The 19,079-nt window shown below is 40.9% G+C and overlaps 1 protein-coding gene across 1 annotated transcript in view; it reads left to right on the forward strand.

Moving 5' to 3' along the window:
* Positions 1-18,866, forward strand: part of SI (sucrase-isomaltase) — a 250,836-nt gene extending 231,970 nt beyond the window's left edge. Inside the window, exons 51-71 of the mRNA XM_081910668.1 lie at positions 1,571-1,739; positions 2,515-2,611; positions 2,723-2,835; positions 3,061-3,186; positions 4,124-4,252; positions 5,341-5,451; positions 5,645-5,707; positions 6,251-6,367; positions 7,048-7,132; positions 7,882-8,020; positions 8,369-8,502; positions 8,961-8,995; positions 9,093-9,209; positions 10,423-10,571; positions 11,453-11,537; positions 11,635-11,691; positions 12,975-13,099; positions 13,704-13,792; positions 14,373-14,422; positions 14,955-15,119; positions 18,260-18,866. Coding sequence (XP_081766794.1) covers positions 1,571-1,739; positions 2,515-2,611; positions 2,723-2,835; positions 3,061-3,186; positions 4,124-4,252; positions 5,341-5,451; positions 5,645-5,707; positions 6,251-6,367; positions 7,048-7,132; positions 7,882-8,020; positions 8,369-8,502; positions 8,961-8,995; positions 9,093-9,209; positions 10,423-10,571; positions 11,453-11,537; positions 11,635-11,691; positions 12,975-13,099; positions 13,704-13,792; positions 14,373-14,422; positions 14,955-15,119; positions 18,260-18,337 — 2,233 coding nt within the window. The 3' untranslated portion in view covers positions 18,338-18,866. The remainder of the gene's footprint in view (positions 1-1,570; positions 1,740-2,514; positions 2,612-2,722; positions 2,836-3,060; positions 3,187-4,123; positions 4,253-5,340; positions 5,452-5,644; positions 5,708-6,250; positions 6,368-7,047; positions 7,133-7,881; positions 8,021-8,368; positions 8,503-8,960; positions 8,996-9,092; positions 9,210-10,422; positions 10,572-11,452; positions 11,538-11,634; positions 11,692-12,974; positions 13,100-13,703; positions 13,793-14,372; positions 14,423-14,954; positions 15,120-18,259) is intronic.
* Positions 18,867-19,079: the final 213 nt, after the last annotated feature.

The raw sequence follows: 19,079 nt of genomic DNA on the forward strand, positions 1-19,079 counted from the left end.
TTTAAAAAAAACAACACTGCAGGCAAGTGCACATTTACTTTGCTAAATCAAATAGAGTATTGATTTAATCTAACATGTATGTTCATATCAAGAGGGCATTGTATTATCAATGTAGTGACGCAGAGAGAGATGTAGCGGGGAAAATTAAAGTTCTGAACAAAATCTGTAAATATCAAACCGAAACATGGTGAAACCCTTTCTACTTTGGAAGCAAGGACAAGTGTGTCATAACTCCAAAAATCTTGGGTGTGGAGATTTTTGGAATAACCTGTAGGTTTAGCACAAACATTTTTGTTCTGATGACAACTGGCCAGACAATTACTACATATTTTTCTCCAGAAGAAAAGTGTTCTCAGTTTGAATCTCACTGATTCTGTAATAAAATTAGCAATGACTCAGATCATTTATTTGCACTTAAATACCAAAGAGGTTAAAGATGTGCCTGTACCATACTAAGAGAAAGATTGAGAATTACAGAGCAGTAACTGATAATATGTGGTACTCACATTCCAGAAACTGAGACCTCCGGGTATAGGGTGGTATATAACTTCAATAAATAAAATAAACTATATTCTTTCATTTTTCACCACCACCCCTGATTGTGGACAGAGATGAGTGGGAATGAGCTCAGTGACCCCTCACCTTACTCATTCACATGTTAATCCACCGCTATTCTTGCATTTCCCCTCTGTGTTCCCACTCTACTTTAGTAGGCTTCCTGCATAATTAAGCACCTTTAAAGAGAAGGTGTCTACGATCTGTGTGAGAGCCTATTGGAACAGAGCAGATACCCCACTGCAGGCATTCTGCCTCCAACGTGTGGGGGGCTGCAGGAATGAGGACATGTGGGTTGGCAAACAGTCAACAATTATGTTCCTACTCTCCTTTGGGGGTGGGAGAAAATATAAGGTTAGAGTAAGTTGGGTTTCTGTGTCATCCGACCAAAAGGTACACACAAACATGTGTGTGTGTGTGTGTGTGTGTGTGTGTGTGTGAGAGAGAGAGAGAGAGAGAGAGAGAGAGAGAGAGAGAGAATGTATGTAGATAGGACTACCTCAGAAATACACATTTGGAAAATTGTTGTTTAGTTCTTTAGTCGTTTAGTTGTGTCCGACTCTTCATGACCCCATGGACCAGAGCACTCCAGGCACTTCTGTCTTCATTTGGAAAATAACTTAATGTAAAGTTGCCACCTAACTACAGCTGAAGCCAATACCCTGGCTCTTATCTTAAATATGTGGCCACACGTGTTTTTCAGAAGCATTGGTTATTTCTTGGCTATCTCCCATGAGAAATGACCACTTTTCTGCTTTGCATGAGTTGTACCATATGATATAGACCAGGCACGTTCAACTCCCAAGAGACTGCAATCTACTCACAGTATAAAAGAACCAGCAGTGATCTACCCATTGTCACTGGAGGATTGACCAGAGTTGTTGAGCTTTTTTTATTTTTTAGAAAATTTCTCATGGGGTCGAAAAATCAACCAGGGACAGCCCGTGATCGACCAATAGATCATGATCAACCTGTTGGACATGCCTGATATAGACTGACCATCCTTCTTTTGCAGCTGGAATTCTCAGGTGCCAGGCTTCACCTTTAGTGACATGTTCATTCAGATTGCAACTCGCCTACCATCACAATATGTGTACGGATTTGGAGAAACTGAGCACACTCAATTCCGGAGGGATATGAACTGGCAGACCTGGGGAATGTTCACAAAAGATCAACCACCCGGTGTAAGCTGAGTTCTTGCTCACTCTTCTGCTTCTTTCTCAGTTTGTGTCACTGTCTCAGTTTTCCTACTTTGGACTTGCTTCCTTTCCTAAACAGCAAAAATAACTTTGATTTTTTTAAAGAGCGATGAACATCTTTTAAAAGGAAAACAATGAGTGCTGTAAATGTATAATATGGTAATTTGGTCTATAAAAATGGTTGGGGGAAGGGGTAATGTTAGGAGTTTCCTATCATAATTCTGTTATTAGTCAATATGGGTTTCTTTGGGCCAGAGTCTTGGACTTGAGATAGACCTGTTGACAGCCTTTAATGCTCTGTTCATATATTTCCATGGAGGTTGGGGTGGCCTAAGACTAGGAGGTAGTCAGAAAAAAGTACAATGGGATGTGTGTATTAAGGTTGTTATGAATGGAGAACAGCACAGTGCCACTGAAGAGTGACAGAACTGAGTTAAGCAGTGTTTTTGAAAAACAGGCTTCCTTTCCTTCAAGACCTGATGTGGTAGCAATGAACTTTTTTTTTTTAAGTTCCAACAAAAACATCACAAGCCTCTAGCGACTTCCTCCTACAAAGGGAAATCAAACCTGGCTAAGTACTGATATCTCAAATATACCTCTGCTCAAAGAACTGGGGTGCTGGAGCAGTAAGAATTGTTCAGGACTAAGTTTGAGATGGCACACACCCCGGGCTTCATCCAGATATGTGTATATCTGCAGAAGAGATATGTGGACTTAGATGCAGAAGAAATGAAATCCTTCTGCCTTTATTTTTTTACAGTACAAGCTGAACTCCTATGGCTTTCACCCCTTCTACATGGGACTTGAAAATGATGGAAGTGCTCATGGAGTTCTTTTGCTGAACAGCAATGCTATGGGTAAAAGAACAACATTTTTTAAAATAAAAAAAATCTGTACAGAATTTCATTTTTTGTTCATACATTTATGGCAATTGATTATTAATTTCCTATTCCTTCTGGATTTTTCAGATGTCACCTTCCAACCAACACCTGCCCTGACATATCGCACAATTGGAGGAATATTGGACTTTTACATGGTTTTAGGGCCGACGCCAGAAGAAGTAGTTCAGGAGTACACTGCAGTAAGACATCTACTGCTATAACATCACAGTGTATCAATGGAGATTAATTCCTTTTTTACCAGTTTCTCTATATGTCCATCCAATATGGATGGATATTTGCATCATGAAGGCCACCTGTACAGACCAGATGCATCAGTTCTTATTTGTTTTGGGAGACTGCTTGTGTGCTACCACATTTCAATGTTTCATTTTGTATTAAATCTATTATTTGCTCTTCAATTGTAGCTAATTGGACGGCCTGTCATGCCACCCTATTGGGCCTTGGGATTCCAGCTTTGCCGCTATGGGTACAAAAACACATCTGAGGTTGCCGAAGTGTATGATGCTATGAGGGCAGCTAGAATACCCTACGTAAGTGTCTTGCAGCTGTGATCTGGTGCGCTTCAGATTCCAATCGATAATTATTTTGTTGGAAGAAGATTTCAAAATGATTCAGAAAATCAGGACTATATAAATCCCAACTGAGTTCTGTATAAAACATTATATGCAGACAAAACCAAGGAAAGAAGAAAGATGGAGGAAAGAGGCACAGACCAAATTTATATGGTTAAGGTCAGCAAAGAAACAGCTTTGCCCTTCTCTATCCCAGTGATATCTCAAAGTGAAAACTGTTTTAAAACTGTTTTATAACTGTTTTAAAACTGTTTTATAACTGTTTTAAAACTGTTTTAAAACTGTTTTAAAACTGTTTTAAAAGTGTTTTTAAAATCTTTTAAAAAGCAATAAAACATTCCCAGAAAATTTAAGAAGGTTTACATTTTTAGGTGTATGTGTCTTAGCCATGGCTCAGTTTGCGAAGTCATTTAGACATGCTTGAAATTGAACCTGATGGCTTTGCTTTTGCATTATAGTTTTGAATTTTAATAGTTAATAAAACAACAACAAAAAGTGGGGGCTAAATTGTTTGGTCCAATCCCTAGAATGTATGATAATCTTATCAAAAATATGATCTATGATCCTGATGTATCTATGACACATCTGTTTGCCCCTTTCACCCTATGCATGCTGTAGATGCACGCTGAAAGAATCTTGGGTATTTATTTAATTAAATTAATTGATATACTGCCCTATACCTAAAGGTCTCAGGGCGGTTCACAGAATCAAGTATGCTTCTGGATATATGGATCTGAACTTGAACATTCTTAACTGTATTGAGGCATATTTGATATTGAAAGTCCATGCTTTCTGTGTTTTGCATCTTGAACATGTTGAGATTATTTTAAATTAATCATCTCCAGGTCTTCAGATTATTTTTCACACATGTCTTTGCTGTTTTATTTTAACACAGGATGTCCAATATACAGACATTGATTACATGGAACGGAAGCTAGACTTCACACTTGGCAAAAACTTCTCTGACCTTCCGGCTTTTGTTGATCGAATAAAATCGGAGGGTTCAAGGTACATCATCATCCTGGTTAGTAATTTTTAATCATTCTTGAGATACCATTGTGGAATTCTGGTAGCATGCATTATTGGTCCAGTACCTCAATGTACACCCAAGCTATGTATCTGTTCCTTTAGGGGAAGTGCAACCCCACTAGAACAGGCAGTCTGCTCAATTACTCAACCCTGGGAACTGTCTCTTCATAGCACTTCTGTCTCAGCATGATTCAGTTTCAGTTTATTGGTTCTCATGAAGCCCATCATTGTCTCAAAGACACCAATCCAACTTCTGCACAATCTCTCCTGATCAGTAGCAGCCCATGGGGTTTGGTAGAGTTGAATGCCCCCCCCATTTGTAGTTGTGGGGGGCCGTGGGGCCAGGAGGTTTGAGCCTACATGGTACACAGGTGGAGCCAATCCAGTGCTCTGCCAGTGTGTCTATCTAGTCCTAACCAGCTTTTGTTTGCTTTATCTAATAAAATCAGAATGTTCAAGGCTCATTGCCATCCTGCCTAGTTCTTCAAGCTTTCTTGAGCTATCATTATGCACTTTGGATAATACGCAGTTTTCATTGTGCTCTGTTGAATAGTTTGCGTTACCAGTCCTGGCAATATAATAACCATGGTTCTGGGTCAGACCAAGGGTCCATTTGCACCAGTATCTCATTTCTAACCATGGACGGCCAGATAGCTTCAGGAGTCATCAAGGCAACAGCTTTCACCTACTCATTGTTCCCCAGATCTGATAAACAGAGAGGCGATGCCCCTCAAAACTTATCAGAGTGAAATATATACACTATGCAAAAGCTGAATAAGGAACTCGTTCTATATAATCCCTTGAAATAACTGGATGAGAACTTGCTTTGAGTTTCCCTTCCATCAGAGGTCATGCTGCTATCCACAGATAATCTTGTTTTTGTGATTCTCTACCACAAAGAGTTCCATTAGCATCACTCACTGCATTCTTTCAGAAACTCAGACTGAAAACCTGCATCCTCCAAGAAGGTTGGGAGGTGTGGAAGAAGTCATGTCATGTACAGAGCAGAATGAATGAATGAGTGGAAAGCATTAGCACTGCTCATTTAATGTAACAGTAAAAGTATTTTTGATTTTCCTTTAGGATCCAGCCATATCAGGCAATGAAACTGAACCATATAACACCTTCACAAGTGGTGTTCAGGAGGATGTTTTTATCAAATGGATCAACAGTTCAGACATTGCATGGGCGAAGGTATTGTTGCAAAATGTCATTGTCTTACTTGCCACAACTCAAATTCAATTTGATGAAAAGCATAGTTTGCCTCTATGCACCCTCCTACCCAGCCTAAATGGAGTCACTCTTCATTAAATAAAAGCCTAGATTGTTTCCAAATGCATACAAGAATTCACTGCATCTAACTGTACTTTTCTTCCTTTCCCACAAGGTGTGGCCAGATTATCCCAATGTAACAGTCGATGAGAATGCAAGTTTGGAAGTTCAACTGGAGGTACTTTAAAAAAACAACAACCAAAAAACCCAAAACCCAGTTTCCTCAATTATCTCTCAGTGGTTACGGAAAGCTCAGTCCTGATCATTTCTTTTTCAAAACCTCCTGTGGCCCATAACAATAATGGCATATGCCCACAACAGGGTTCTTTGACTGAATTTATTCTTTAAAGTTTAACGTATATAGTTTGTCAAAGCAGAGAAGTGCAATGCACTAACTGGAGTTGCTTAATTTGCCAGGCTTCCTCCCAGTCATCTTAGGTGAGGTGTTTGTTGTGGTGTGTGTGTGTGTGTGTGTGAGAGAGAGAGAGGGGTGTGTGTGTGGGGGGGTCCAATGTGAATTTCACTGCCTAGAGTTGCCTGTTTGGCACCAGTTTTCAAAGCAGTTTTCTCCCAGCTTTCTAATGTAATATTTAAACATGCTGTCAATTGCTTTATTTATATATTTGTATTCTACTTTGTTTTGCAAAGCCCCTTGGAATCTTTGTGAAAGGGGTGGTATGGAAATATTTTAATTTTCTTCCTTGCTCTGTGTTTTTGTCAGCTGTACCGGGCTTATGTCGCTTTCCCAGATTTCTTGCGCAGTTCCACATCGCAGTGGTGGCAAAGAGAGCTAGTGGACTATCATGCCAATGTACTCAAATACGATGGGCTATGGACTGTAAGTATCGCATACTGGGAGTTTTCCCTGCTGCCTCTCAGTCCAAGGTCTCGATATCCCCATTCAGAAATGGTTGAGTCTGTTGCTCCATTCAGTCCTGCCACTCCCATATGGGGTTAGCATTGCTCCTAAGTAGCACAGCCTCACCATAAATTGAAAGCATTCTTATAAGCCTTTAACACTTGTGGAGAACCCTGGGATCTGTAGTTTGTTAAGGGTGCCAGAAGATGTAGGACTTTTCCCCTAGCATGCATAAAGCTTGGAAAGTGATTGCCATGCCCATCAGAAATATACCCTCCTTCCAACCCAGGTAGTGGCTCTTCCCCTCTCCTTTTCAATTGACCTGGCACATCCCTGAGTAGTATGAGTAGCCATTGGGAAGAAAAAAAAAATCACATGGTTTCTCATTACTACACAGCAAGGAAGAGGGAGAAGGGAGGGAAGAGGGAGAAGGAAAGAATCAGGCTTGTTTCTTAATGTCCACCAATGTGCAACTAATATTCTTCCCAATGGACAGAAAAGTGAAGCTAACAGGGGGTGTATGGTTTAGAGAAAGCAAACTGGGAGGGAGCTGATTGAGGTGAGCGTTTGTGAATTTCTGAGCTGAAGCTTGGAGATGCTCACCAGCATTTACAAAATGTGCTGTTTTTTATATTTTGGAATTTCAAACTATATTTTAGGACATGAATGAACCATCCAACTTCATTGATGGAGCTGTTGGTGGCTGCAGGGATCAAGACTTAAACAAACCTCCCTATATGCCAGGTAAGAGTAATTCTTAAAACACACAGGTTCCCTTGGATCAGTGAGACTTAAATTAGGAATAATAACCTTGTCCCATGGTTTTCCATTCATTCATTTAATACTCACTTTAGAGGATTTGAGATTACATCTCGCTAACTTAGACTTGTGTTATTCAAGCACCAAAAAATGCTCAGCTGCTTCACACCTAGTTTCACTTACCGTATTTGTTGATTTGTCACCTCTGTGTACTTCCCTTCTAACAACACCAGAAACTTTACATTTGTTCTAATATTTCATTTCAAAAATAAATTCCTCATTGTAAGGTTATCTATTCTGAACCTTTATAATAAGTCCCATTAAACATCTAAATAAATTTTATATAATAATTCTTCCACACAACTGCAGACTCCCTTACTGATTGCCTTGATGTACAGATAAGATCCTCTAGGTTCTCATAGTTTGTGGAGTCTACATGTCTCTTGTCTGCCAATAGAAGAGATCCTATCTCTTATATAAGAGTCCATTTAAACTGGAAAACCAATATGGATGCAAGAGTCAAGCTGAATTAATGGTCCTGTCTGTTGCAAATGCCTATCCAGCCCTGGACATAAGAGGGAAGGTGATATTATATGTGGAAACATTACCCTAGACATTTTTGCTGCAGCAGCCTGGACTATATATATCCTTCGTTCTAAGAGAAAATTAACATGCCCCATTCCCTTTGAAAATGGCCCACCTCATTATGTGGTCTTACCCTGTCTCCTCATTAGCCTTGGTTTTAAGAGAACGAGGACTGGATCTTGTGACGCTGTGCATGGATACTGAACAGCATCTCTCTGACGGAACACCTGTGAGGCACTATGATGTACATAACCTATACGGATGGTCTCAAGCAGAACCAACTTACTAGTAAGCTGTTTTCCCTGTTTCATATTCTGGAAATCCTGCTTTCTTTACACAAGATGGCGTTGTGACAGTAAAGGTGTGCCACACCTTACGTTCTGCATTTTTTTGCTAGCATTTTTTCACCGACATTATCCCTTGCACTCTTGCGGTGGCAAAATGGTAGTCCATGTGAAATTGATGTTGTCCATTGAAGCAACAACTCACCCTTTAGATTGCTATAGGTTGTTATGGGGTGGAGCAGGGGTAGTTGCAGCAGCCGCTTTGAAATCCAAACCGAGTGGAATCTTTAAGTGGCATAATAATTCAGCATGCAACGCTATATTCACATGTGCTTTTTTATCTCCCTATCAGTGGTATGCGCAACGCCACAAAGGAACGTGGGATCATTATTACCCGTTCAACTTATCCCTCCAGTGGACGATGGGTAGGACATTGGCTTGGCGATAACTATGCCAGATGGGATCAGCTTACAAAATCTGTGATTGGTAAGGGGAATCTTTAACGTTATCCAATGTTTGCCACAAAAGTGTCTGCTCTGCTTTTTTTTTAGTAAGGGGATGGAATCTTAACTGAAGTGGTGTCTCTCAGCATTTGCCACCTGTATCATGTTACCGGCAATGTACTCACCTGTGTCTGGACTCAACCATAATGGCGTGTGTTTTGGTGTCCCACCAGTGTGTCCAGTGCAAGCTATCTAGACTGCCACCCCTTTCCTCCAAGTTCCTGAGCCAATGGGGATGATTTTAACTATTCACTATGCCAGGAGCATGTGTAGCACTGTAACATAGTTTCCACAATTTCCATCTGGCCCCACAAACAGTTGTACTTGCAGCAGAAACCGGAGACATTATATTAGCATTCAAAAAGGATCCTGAGAGCATTGGTCACTTCTTTTAAAGTGACAGATTGCTCAAGAAAATCCTATTGTGCTTCCTTTTGACAGGTATCATGGAGTTCAGCCTCTTTGGAATCTCCTATGTAAGTTCTGTTCCTGAATCAAAGTCTTTGAAACACTTTTGAGTAATCTAGTGTGGCAGAGATAATTCTAACCTCATTCCCCTTTCCATGCTTCCAGACTGGTGCTGACATCTGTGGCTTCTTCAATGACACAACCTATGAAATGTGTGCCCGATGGATGGAACTTGGAGCCTTCTACACCTTCTCAAGAAATCATAATGTGATGGGAACTAGGGTGCGTCTACCTGTTTTGGCAGTGTGTTGCATGTAGTAGTAAAGCAACTGTAATACTGTTGGTAATCTAAAAATGTATGGTTAGTTGCTGGTTTAGACACTCACTCCTCTTCCGATTTCCTACTCCAATTTTCATTCCTCCCTGATGAAAATAGAGCAGTGAGCTGTTCTGGATGCTGTGTAGCCATGAATTCTCAGCCCTGAATTTTCTCAACCCTGCAATGATGAGTGGACATGTGAAGGGAAGAAAGAGGCTATGTTGCTCAACATTGCAATAAAAACCAGACTGGTTCCCTGCCTCCTTGCTACTCATTCTCCAACATTACATATTGGCTGTGGTTCTGTGTTTATCCCTAACCGATTCAAAAAAAAATGCAGCTATCTAGTGCCTGCCATGTCTTATCAGGAATGCTGCTCCACAGAATGGGGCAGCCACACTAAAAGCTCTGCTCTGAGTTATGCCCAAAGTGGGAGGGTTGTAGGCCATTGCAAAATGTGAAAAGTTTTGGTGTGACGGTGTTGTAGACCTGCATTTCCTTGGCTCTGCCCCTGCTCCCAGCACTGATATAACAAGCATCTGTACATGTCTGATATGCCACAGGAGGCACAACAAATCCGTCCCCACTCACTGCCAACAGTCAGGGGAGCACACACATGTGTCTAGAAACACAGATTTCCCTAGTGGTTTACACAAACACAACCTATGGGTAGTTTGGAGGGAATAATGACCCTGGGTCAGTGATGGGTGCATCGCTTTGAAGGCTTACTCAGAACTGGTTTCAGAAAGTGGAGTTGTTTCAAAGGCTGAAAGATAGAAGTATCATCTATATTAATTAATTCCCAAAGGATGTTCCATTTAATATTTCATTTACCTTGTATTTTGTTCCAAAGGCAGTTGATAGAAGGATTTCTTTACTAGAGGTTTCACCCAGGTAGAGATTAGCATCCAAAATAGCTTTCAACTTTCCTGCCCCATCCCCAGGCTGCAGCAAGACTCAGACTAAATCTACAAAATGCAACCAGTTTCTTATGCTATTCTGTTTGACTCAACATATGCTGCCTGCCCTGTATTCTCTTATATGTAATGATGTGAGTTTTCTATGGAAATTTGAAAGCCTTTTGATTGATGCTTACTGGGATTTTCTTCCGGGGGAGGGGGGGAGAACAGGGCATGATATTCTGCAGCCTGAATGAATTTCTTATCTCTTTTACAGAGGCAAGATCCTGTCTCCTTTGATGAAAGATTTGTAAATATATCAAGGGATGTGCTCAGCATACGCTACAGATTGCTACCCTATCTCTACACATTGATGCATAATGCCCATGTCTACGGTGACACTGTTGCCCGTCCTTTGCTGCATGAGTAAGTGTTAAGTAACAACACGCTGTGGGGGATACTGTTGTGAAAATTTGTCATGGGCTCAACAACCCAATACATCTTCCCCACTAAGTCAGAAAATATCTCAGGTTATGTTTTAGCATAATTATTGCTTTGGACCCATTGCTACAAGCCTTTAAAGTTTAAACCATGGGTAGGCAAAGTAAGGCCCAGGGGTCAGATCAGGCCCAATCACTGTTTAAATCTGGCCTGTGGATCAGTGTGTTCTTACGTGATTAGAATGTGTCCTTTTATTTAAAATGCATCTCTGGGTTTGTTGGCAGAAGTATTGCTGGGGAGAACAAAAAGAAGTTCACTCAGGTGCTTAAAAAAGTCTTTCAAAGCTGGAACAAAACAGCTTGATGATAACATCTGGCAACGCAGCAAGGCTTCTTCCTATCTTTGGGAGAAAAGTGAGCTACGGTTTTTAACATTCACATAGTAGATGGATGCAATTTACTACTTTTTTAAAAAGTGAAATTAAGAAACTCACTTTCTCTCCCACATCCCTGAGCAGACCTCCCCCCCGCCCTGTCCCTAGAATTAGGCTGCTGGAGTTTTTAGAAGTCATGTACAATAACTTGTGTCATCCATCTAGTGAGCTTGCCAAGCTTCAGTGAAATGAATAGGTTTGGGAACTAAACCTGACTGAGGACTGGTACCAAGACTTGATTCTTTATTTTTGAAAATCAGCTGAAATAACTACTCTGCATCCCAGTTGGATGTCTCGTTACAGCGAGACGTCCATTTTTTTTAAAAAAAAGTAACAAAATTGGGCAATGTTTTAGAACTGGAATTGATTTATTATGTACTGAGACTGCAAGTCTGATAAGATGAAATAACCATGGTTTACCATGTTTCTTCAGATTTGTGGGTGACAAAACAACATGGGACATCTACAAGCAATTTTTATGGGGCCCAGCATTTCTCATCAGCCCAGTACTTGACCAAGTAAGCCATTAAATAATACTGTCACTTATAAACGGAACATGTGTGCATGCTATTTTCTGCTTTGTCTTCATTTTACACTCATCTCTTTAAATTCTAGGGTGCTGTGACAGTACATGCTTATATACCAGATGCCCGGTGGTATGATTATCACACGGTAAGCAGCTTAATAAATCTTGTCAAGAGTAACCTCAAATCAGGTGATACTTGCAAGTTAGATGCAAGTTTAAAATGTCCTATCCGATCAGGTTTGCTCCTTCCAGGCACTGGGCCAGATATCAACTAACCTAGCAGAAGTTCGCTCAAGTATTTGCAATTGCTCAAGAGGGATTTCCCCCTCTTTTCCCCCCAAGGCAGCCCCTGCACCTCCTCCAAGTCTGCTCTGGGGTAGGGTGGGTGCTTGGGAGAACTGCCAGAAGGGAGAGGCAAGATTGTTCTGTCGGCAGATAAAAATGGTTGTGTTGATGGAACAACTCCTTAGCACTTTGTTGAACTCAACCAGCAGGCTAATTTCCTCAGATCATTTCAAGGGTACATTGGTGTAGTGCTTTAAAAAAATATATATGTTTAGGGGTACTCTCATTTTGACTCGAGAAAATCACCATTTTATAGTTCAAATCGGGGGAAATAGCTACAGTAAATGGACAAAAGTACAAAGAACATTACCTCGTGTTACACAGCTGACAGCCCACAGTCACTTCCATATTGACATGAGGTTGTGTGCACTAACATCTTCGTACTCATATTGAAATACTGTCCCTCAATGAAGCCAAACTTTCATCAGTAAAACACCACACATCCACCTTTCACACTGCTTCACACATTAAACGTTTGCTTCCATCTGAGACTCAGGAAACACCAGAAAAGGAAATGAGGCCGCCATCGGGGGGTAGCAACGGAACTGATGATTCACCATGCTAGAGAAGAAAATCTCTCTCTCTCTCTCTCTCTCCCTCCCTCTCTCTCTCTCTCTCTCTCTCCCCCCCCCTCTCTCTCTATATATGCTTTTTTAAAAAATAGTTTTTTCAAAATAGATTCACAAAATGTTTAGGGGTATGCATCCCCCTGCATCCCCCCCCCAAAAAGCACTGCATAGGTGACACAGTCAAAGTTCAATATCTTGAGGAATATAATTGCACGTTCCTCTTCCGAACCATATCTTTAATGCTCAACTAGTGCCCATCCTTTACAAAGTGGGGAATAGAGGGTTTGCTTTTGAATGGAAGCACAGTGAAGGACAGGAAGACATAAGAAGAGCCTGCTAGATTTGGTGTTTCATCTAATCCAGCATCGTGTTCTCACAGTGGCCAACCAGATGCCTATAGGGAATATTTTCCAGCTTAAACAGAGGACAGAATTTCCCTGTTTGTAAAATTCACAGAGGAGAAATTCTGACAGGTTCGACAGCACCGTTTCAAAGTTCTGCTTTTATGGTTGTAGGGGAAATATATCGGAGTGCGAAGACAATTCCAGGACTTGGATGCACCTTTGGAGCATATAAATCTTCATATCCGGGGTGGCTACATCATCCCCTGGCAAGACCCTGATATTACTACCAATGCCAGGTGAGTACAATTTCTCATTGAATTTTATGCAGACTTGATTCCGCTTTAGCAGTAGCTGAATGGTTGATCTCACGTGATCAGCCATTCAGCTACTGGCCAAGCAAGCCGACCTGTCAGAAATGGACCTTCACTGTTTGCCTGCAGATCTTTCTCGCTTTCACAGTAAATGGGAAGTTCCTTAAGTTAGGTGGGGAGTTTCATGGGCACACAGGAGCCAAAGAGTTTTTTTGGACAGTCTTCAGAATTCTCATAGAATTACTGAGTTGGGAAAGGACCTTGGAAGTCAATCAGTCCAACCTCCTACTCCATGCAGGATGCCTAGGAACAACACAGGAATGTAGGAAGCTGCCTTATATCAAGTCAGGCCATTGGTCCATCCAGTCCAGTGCTGTCTACACTGTCTGGTAGTGGCTGTCCCTGGCTTCAGGCAGACGTTTCCTACCTGGAGTGACTGGGGATTGAACCAGGGTCCTTCTGAATGCAAGGCAGATGTTCTACCATTGAGCTGTGGCCCTTGCCCTTTGCAGCTACAAATCAAATCAAATCAAATCGATAGGCATTTCCTGAGGAATGTTTTTTACTTCTTTTCTTGTACTTTTTCTAGCCGGAAGAACCCTCTGGGGCTCACTGTTGCTTTGGATGATAATGGCAATTCCCGAGGAGAACTTTACTGGGATGATGGAATTACAATTGGTAAGTGCCTTGCCAGACAGAAAAGGCCCCGGATTTGGTAACTACAGTGGTACCTCATGTTGCGAACTGTCCCCCTTATGAATTCTTCGGGTTACGTGCTCTGCTAACCCGGAAGTAGATTCCCCCTGTTGGAAACTTTGCCCCGGGATGCAAGGAGAAATCACGCTCCAGCGGCATGGCAGCAGTGAGAGGCACCATTAGTGAAAGCGCACCTCATATTACGAGCGGTTTCTGGTTACGAACGGACCTCCGGAACAGATTAAGTTCACAACCAGAGGTGCCACTGTAATTTATTACGTATGAACTTTGTACCCCATCCTTCTTCATTAGATTATGGGGTGCTGCTATCTCATTTTATTCTCACAGGACAAAAATTTAGTGAAAGAAAGTGACTAGCCCAAATTATCCAATGAAATTTGTGTCAAATTGGGTTATGAACCCGTTCCAATATGCTACTGCCCACTCTGTCTCTTGTTCACCCATCAACCTTCTTTGCCCATCAATGTGCAAACTCTCGAACTTAGTTTACTATTCTGAGAAACTATAGTAATATATATTTATACATATATTTATTTTGCAGATGCATATGAAACTGCCAACTACTACTTTTCAACATTTCAAGTAACACAGGTAGGCATATTAACCTATCCCTCCAAATAATTTAAGAAAAGATGCATATTCCTTGTAACAACAAATACATTTTTGCATTCAAGTTTTTCATTCCTCCTGCATACCTTTCCTTATAAAACAATTTCTATATAATTCAAACATGCACATAAAACAGATCTCCAGAATGCATCTCTTCATTGTAGAATGTTGACCTGGATTCAGAGATTCCCAGGCTTACAATATACATCCAGAGGAGATTTAACAGAGACTCATGTCACACATTTTATTTGAGCATGCCAAAAACAGCTCTTTGGAACTCAGTCATTGCTCAGAGATGATGTGAAACATTTGTCTGTAGTGCTTGATAGGTTTCATGCATAAATGTCATCACCCGACATGCAGCCTTTGCAAGCTGAAGATAAATGTGTGAACTTCAGGCTACTTGCACAGGTGCAGGTGGTTGAGTTAGAAGTTGGAGAGTGCTGATGGAATCTGTCTAGAGCATTTAGGGTCCATTTATTAAAAATACAGCCTCTTTTTCTCAATTTTTCAGAATACATTGAATGTCACTGTGGTCCACAACAATCTACCTGATGCCCTTGTCTTAAGAATGGGTTATCTGCACGTCTGGGGAGTCACATCCTCAGTTACAAGTGTTACTGTTACTTATGATGGGCAAACAGAACCAGCTACCCTAGAATATGATTCAGCAAACCAGGTAAGTCCAAAAATATTGGAATTATTAGTGAAAACATTTTTTTTACTATTCATATTGCTTACATTTCCAGTCCTCTAAAATCAACTCAGTATTCCTTTCTACTTTATATTCTAAGATTTTCTTTTCGCTCCGTATGAGAACAAAATATGCATACAGGCTCATAATAAAGATTTCAAATCTAAATCTAAGCTAGAAGAGATGCTAATATCTGACACAAAAGGCCTAAGAAATGTCTGTATCTTTCGGTGTGCAGTGGGCACATGCTTACTGAAGGTGAAGGCATGTACTGGTATGCTGGCGACCTATACAGAAGGGGTGGGGAGTATTTTCCCCCAGGTTGAGGGCCACATTCCTTGATTTGGGAGCGATGAGGAGGAGTGTGGCCTGATGTGATGACGTAGTCTTTGAAAACTCCTGAGGCGAGATTTGGTGGGAGGCATGTGGCCTCCAAACTTGAGGTCCCCTCCCGCTGCTATGCAGAATATTAGCGTGCTTAATCCAACTTGGCAACTTTCATGAAGCTGCTTATACAGGGTCTATGAATAACCGCCAGTGTAGTGTAGTGGTTAAGAGCAGTAGACTCGTAATCTGGTGAACCGGGTTCGCTTCCCTGCTCCTCCACATGCTGGGTGACCTTGGGCCAGTCACACTTCATTGAAGTCTCTCAGCCCCACTCACCTCACAGAGTGTTTGTTGTGGGGGAGGAAGGGAAAGAAGAACGTTAGCCGCTTTGAGACTCCTTAAAGGGAGTGAAAGGCGGGATATCAAATCCAAACTCTTTTTCTTCTCCTGGTTTTGGCACTGTAGCATAAAACATGATAGATGGGGGTGGGGTGGAGATCCTTGAGGAAAAAACTGGAATACAATATGGAACACAAAGGAGATGGCAGAAATTGCATCATTTCCAAATCTCTGACAATTGCGTAAATATTTGCAAAATAGTCCAAAACCACCGGCAAGCACATCTTGTGCATCTATGACATGCAGAGAAGGATGTACAGATTCTCCTATGTCATTAGATTCTAGAGACCCTTTGTTTGGTACCACAGCGTAACCAGGGGACACATAGGAAAGTTACCCTCTGATGCTGTGGGCTGAGAACCATCCTTTCCTTCCTCAATCATCATTGTGGCAACTTTGCTTTCTCCCCTCCCATCCTGCCCGGTAAACATAAAGAATAGAAATCAGTGTCACACACTTCCAGTTGTTCCATCTGCATGAGCATTTCAGCTTGTCAGATAGGACAAGCCTTGCTACCTCCCTCCGCAGTTGAGACCCTCTCAAAGCCAGTTTTCAGGGAGAAGAGGGGGGGTACACAGAAGTCCTTGTGCAGAGCTTCCGCTGGTTAGGTGAATCTTCTTCATCTCCTGCTGCCACATTAGTTCTGGCTTCCACCGAGACCCCAGTGTAAAAGTGGTCGGCATCATTCCAAGCAATAGGCCTAATTTCCGGTTCTCCTGCAAGTAAATTCATCAAAATCCTGCATTTATATCCTCCTGCTTTCCTTCCATTTTGCATTCTTGTTTGCTTTCCTTTCATGTCCTGCATTTCCCAATATTATCACTCAGCTAATTGTTGCTCAGTGCAACAGAACTTCCTGGGAAGCGTGCATTAGTCATCTCTGTAAGCCTGCTCCTTCTTCTTGCAGCTCTCATTTTCTGCCTCTAATAAAATGCATCTCACATTGGGCTAATCTCTCCCTGCTCTTCCTTTTCTCATTTTCACTGCCAGCCTCCTTCCTTCTTCTGCTGACCTTCTGCTGCTATCAGTCTGGAGAAAATGCTTTCAAGTTTCTGCTTCCTCCATCTCTTTCCCACCAGCTTTAGAAGGCTAAAATATTTTCATGCCACATGTCCATGCAGTAATTTAAAAGGTATCTTATCTTTCCCAGCCCTCTTCTTTTTTCTATAACAAGAGATGTTTTTAAATGAAATTGAGATTATCCACCATACTATAGTGATAGCTAAATCTCCCTCTTTTCACACCTCACATTTGGAATTGGAAGCAAGTGCTTAGTGTGGGGAGAGATCCTAAGTTCTGACTTTGAGAACTTTTTTTCTGGCACTCAAAAGTCTGTTTCCAAGAGGTTTAATTAAAGCTAAACATTTATTTGGGTTACAATGTCCCGTTTTCAACTTGAATAGAACCATTTCTTCTCTTTTGTTTAACCTTTGATCATCCGCCTACCTTTGAACTATTGGATGCCTACCCATTCCTTGTTATCTTTGTCCCATTTCTCCCTTCACACTTGCATAACTTTACCTTATAGAATAGAATTCTTCCCAAATCAGTCAGGATGTTCCCCCCTCCCCTAGCTTTTCTTTGCATCATCTTTTCTAACTTAGAACAGTGTTCTGCTGTACAGACCTATTAGTTTTCAGTGACAATTATCAGGCGAATTGTGGGACACACACTCACACACACACATATTTTGAGCCCAAGCTATGTTTCTCACAATTCAGCTATGATTCATCATCATCATTTTTAAAAGCTTCCCCAATGTGGCTTATCACTGATGGGGGAATGAAAGATGGGAAACACAACAGTCTTTTTTTTTTACAATGAAAGCAGCCAAGCTCCCTTCCTCTCATTCAGAAAAAATTGCCAGCATTGTAGTTCTAATTACTTAAACATGTTTTTGTACGAGATTTTGACTAATATGCACATTTTTTGGAACAGAGTTTTGACGAACAGAATGAATCTTTGCATACTGTTTTCACTATTTTTGTGCACATTTTATGCTAGTAGATGCATTTATGTACACACTACTTTTGCTGGAGATGTGCATTGCAAACTTTGGAGAGGTGTACATTTTGAAGACAGCTGTGTTTTCACTTGCATATTGAGAAGTGCGAATTAGGTGGTTTTCTCATTCAAATACAAACAATATCAAAATTCTCCCCATCTTTAGAACATCTAGTGCAAAGCAGAAAGAATGTGCTTTCCGACAAGCCTTGGTGTGTTGCATTTTATAATAATACCTGCATGTATTTGCAGTGAGTGTCATTTTGCAAATGTGTTTCGAAATCCTTCTGAGAGACTGGCATTGCTTTCACAAATCAGGCATCTGTGGTTGGAAGAATTTCTCAAAATAGCACTGAATTAACCCACCCACCCCTCTTTTAATCTCTCCTATTCAGATACTAAAAGTGGATTTCACCAGCAAAGATTACCTCATTCATAAATTATCCCAGGTCAGATGGGCGACAAGCACTTAACTGTCTGCAGAAAACATGCTCCATGAGAACCTCGCCATGGCTCTAATGAATGTGTATTGTAATATATTTAAAAAACTGTGTTTTGTTATGTTAGCAGTAAACAAATGAAGGAATGGGTGGGACTGAACTGTAGTTAAAATATAATAAGGCATTTTCATTTTTTTAAGGCAAACCATTTTTGTTGTATCTGACAACTCTAGAATACTGCTTTCGGTCTTTAAAATGAAAGGGATGTTTATTTCACTGAAATGCAGGGGTAGGGGATAAATTTGTAAAATAGGCAGTTGAATGTATTTAATATATATATCAATTATAGCAGTACAATCTGTATGTCAGGAATCACATTTTTGGTCTGTTTTGCAAAGGAGTTAAAATGGCAGTATGATGCCTAACATGATGAACTATGCAATTGTAGTTTATTATGATGTTTATAAATATCTCTGCAAGAGTGTGTGATAAAATGCAACAGAGCATTATTATTATTTTGTAAATTATACTAATGTGACAATAAAACTCCACCGACAATGTACATAGTTGCACGTGTAGATTTTGTGTGTGTGTGTGTGCATGCGCACATGTGTATAGACATTAGTAATGTCACTAAGACTAGGATTTTCCAGCTGATAATATTCCCCTCACTTTCAAGCTTCATATACTTCTGAAGCTCAGTTTCTAATCAGACCTATGGATTATTCGACCTTCCTCCCAGTCCCTAGATCTCCTCTCACCTATCCAGCAACTT

The sequence above is a fragment of the Podarcis melisellensis genome, assembly GCF_964234715.1.
Source record: "Podarcis melisellensis genome assembly, chromosome: 5".
Taxonomy (NCBI): domain Eukaryota; kingdom Metazoa; phylum Chordata; class Lepidosauria; order Squamata; family Lacertidae; genus Podarcis; species Podarcis melisellensis.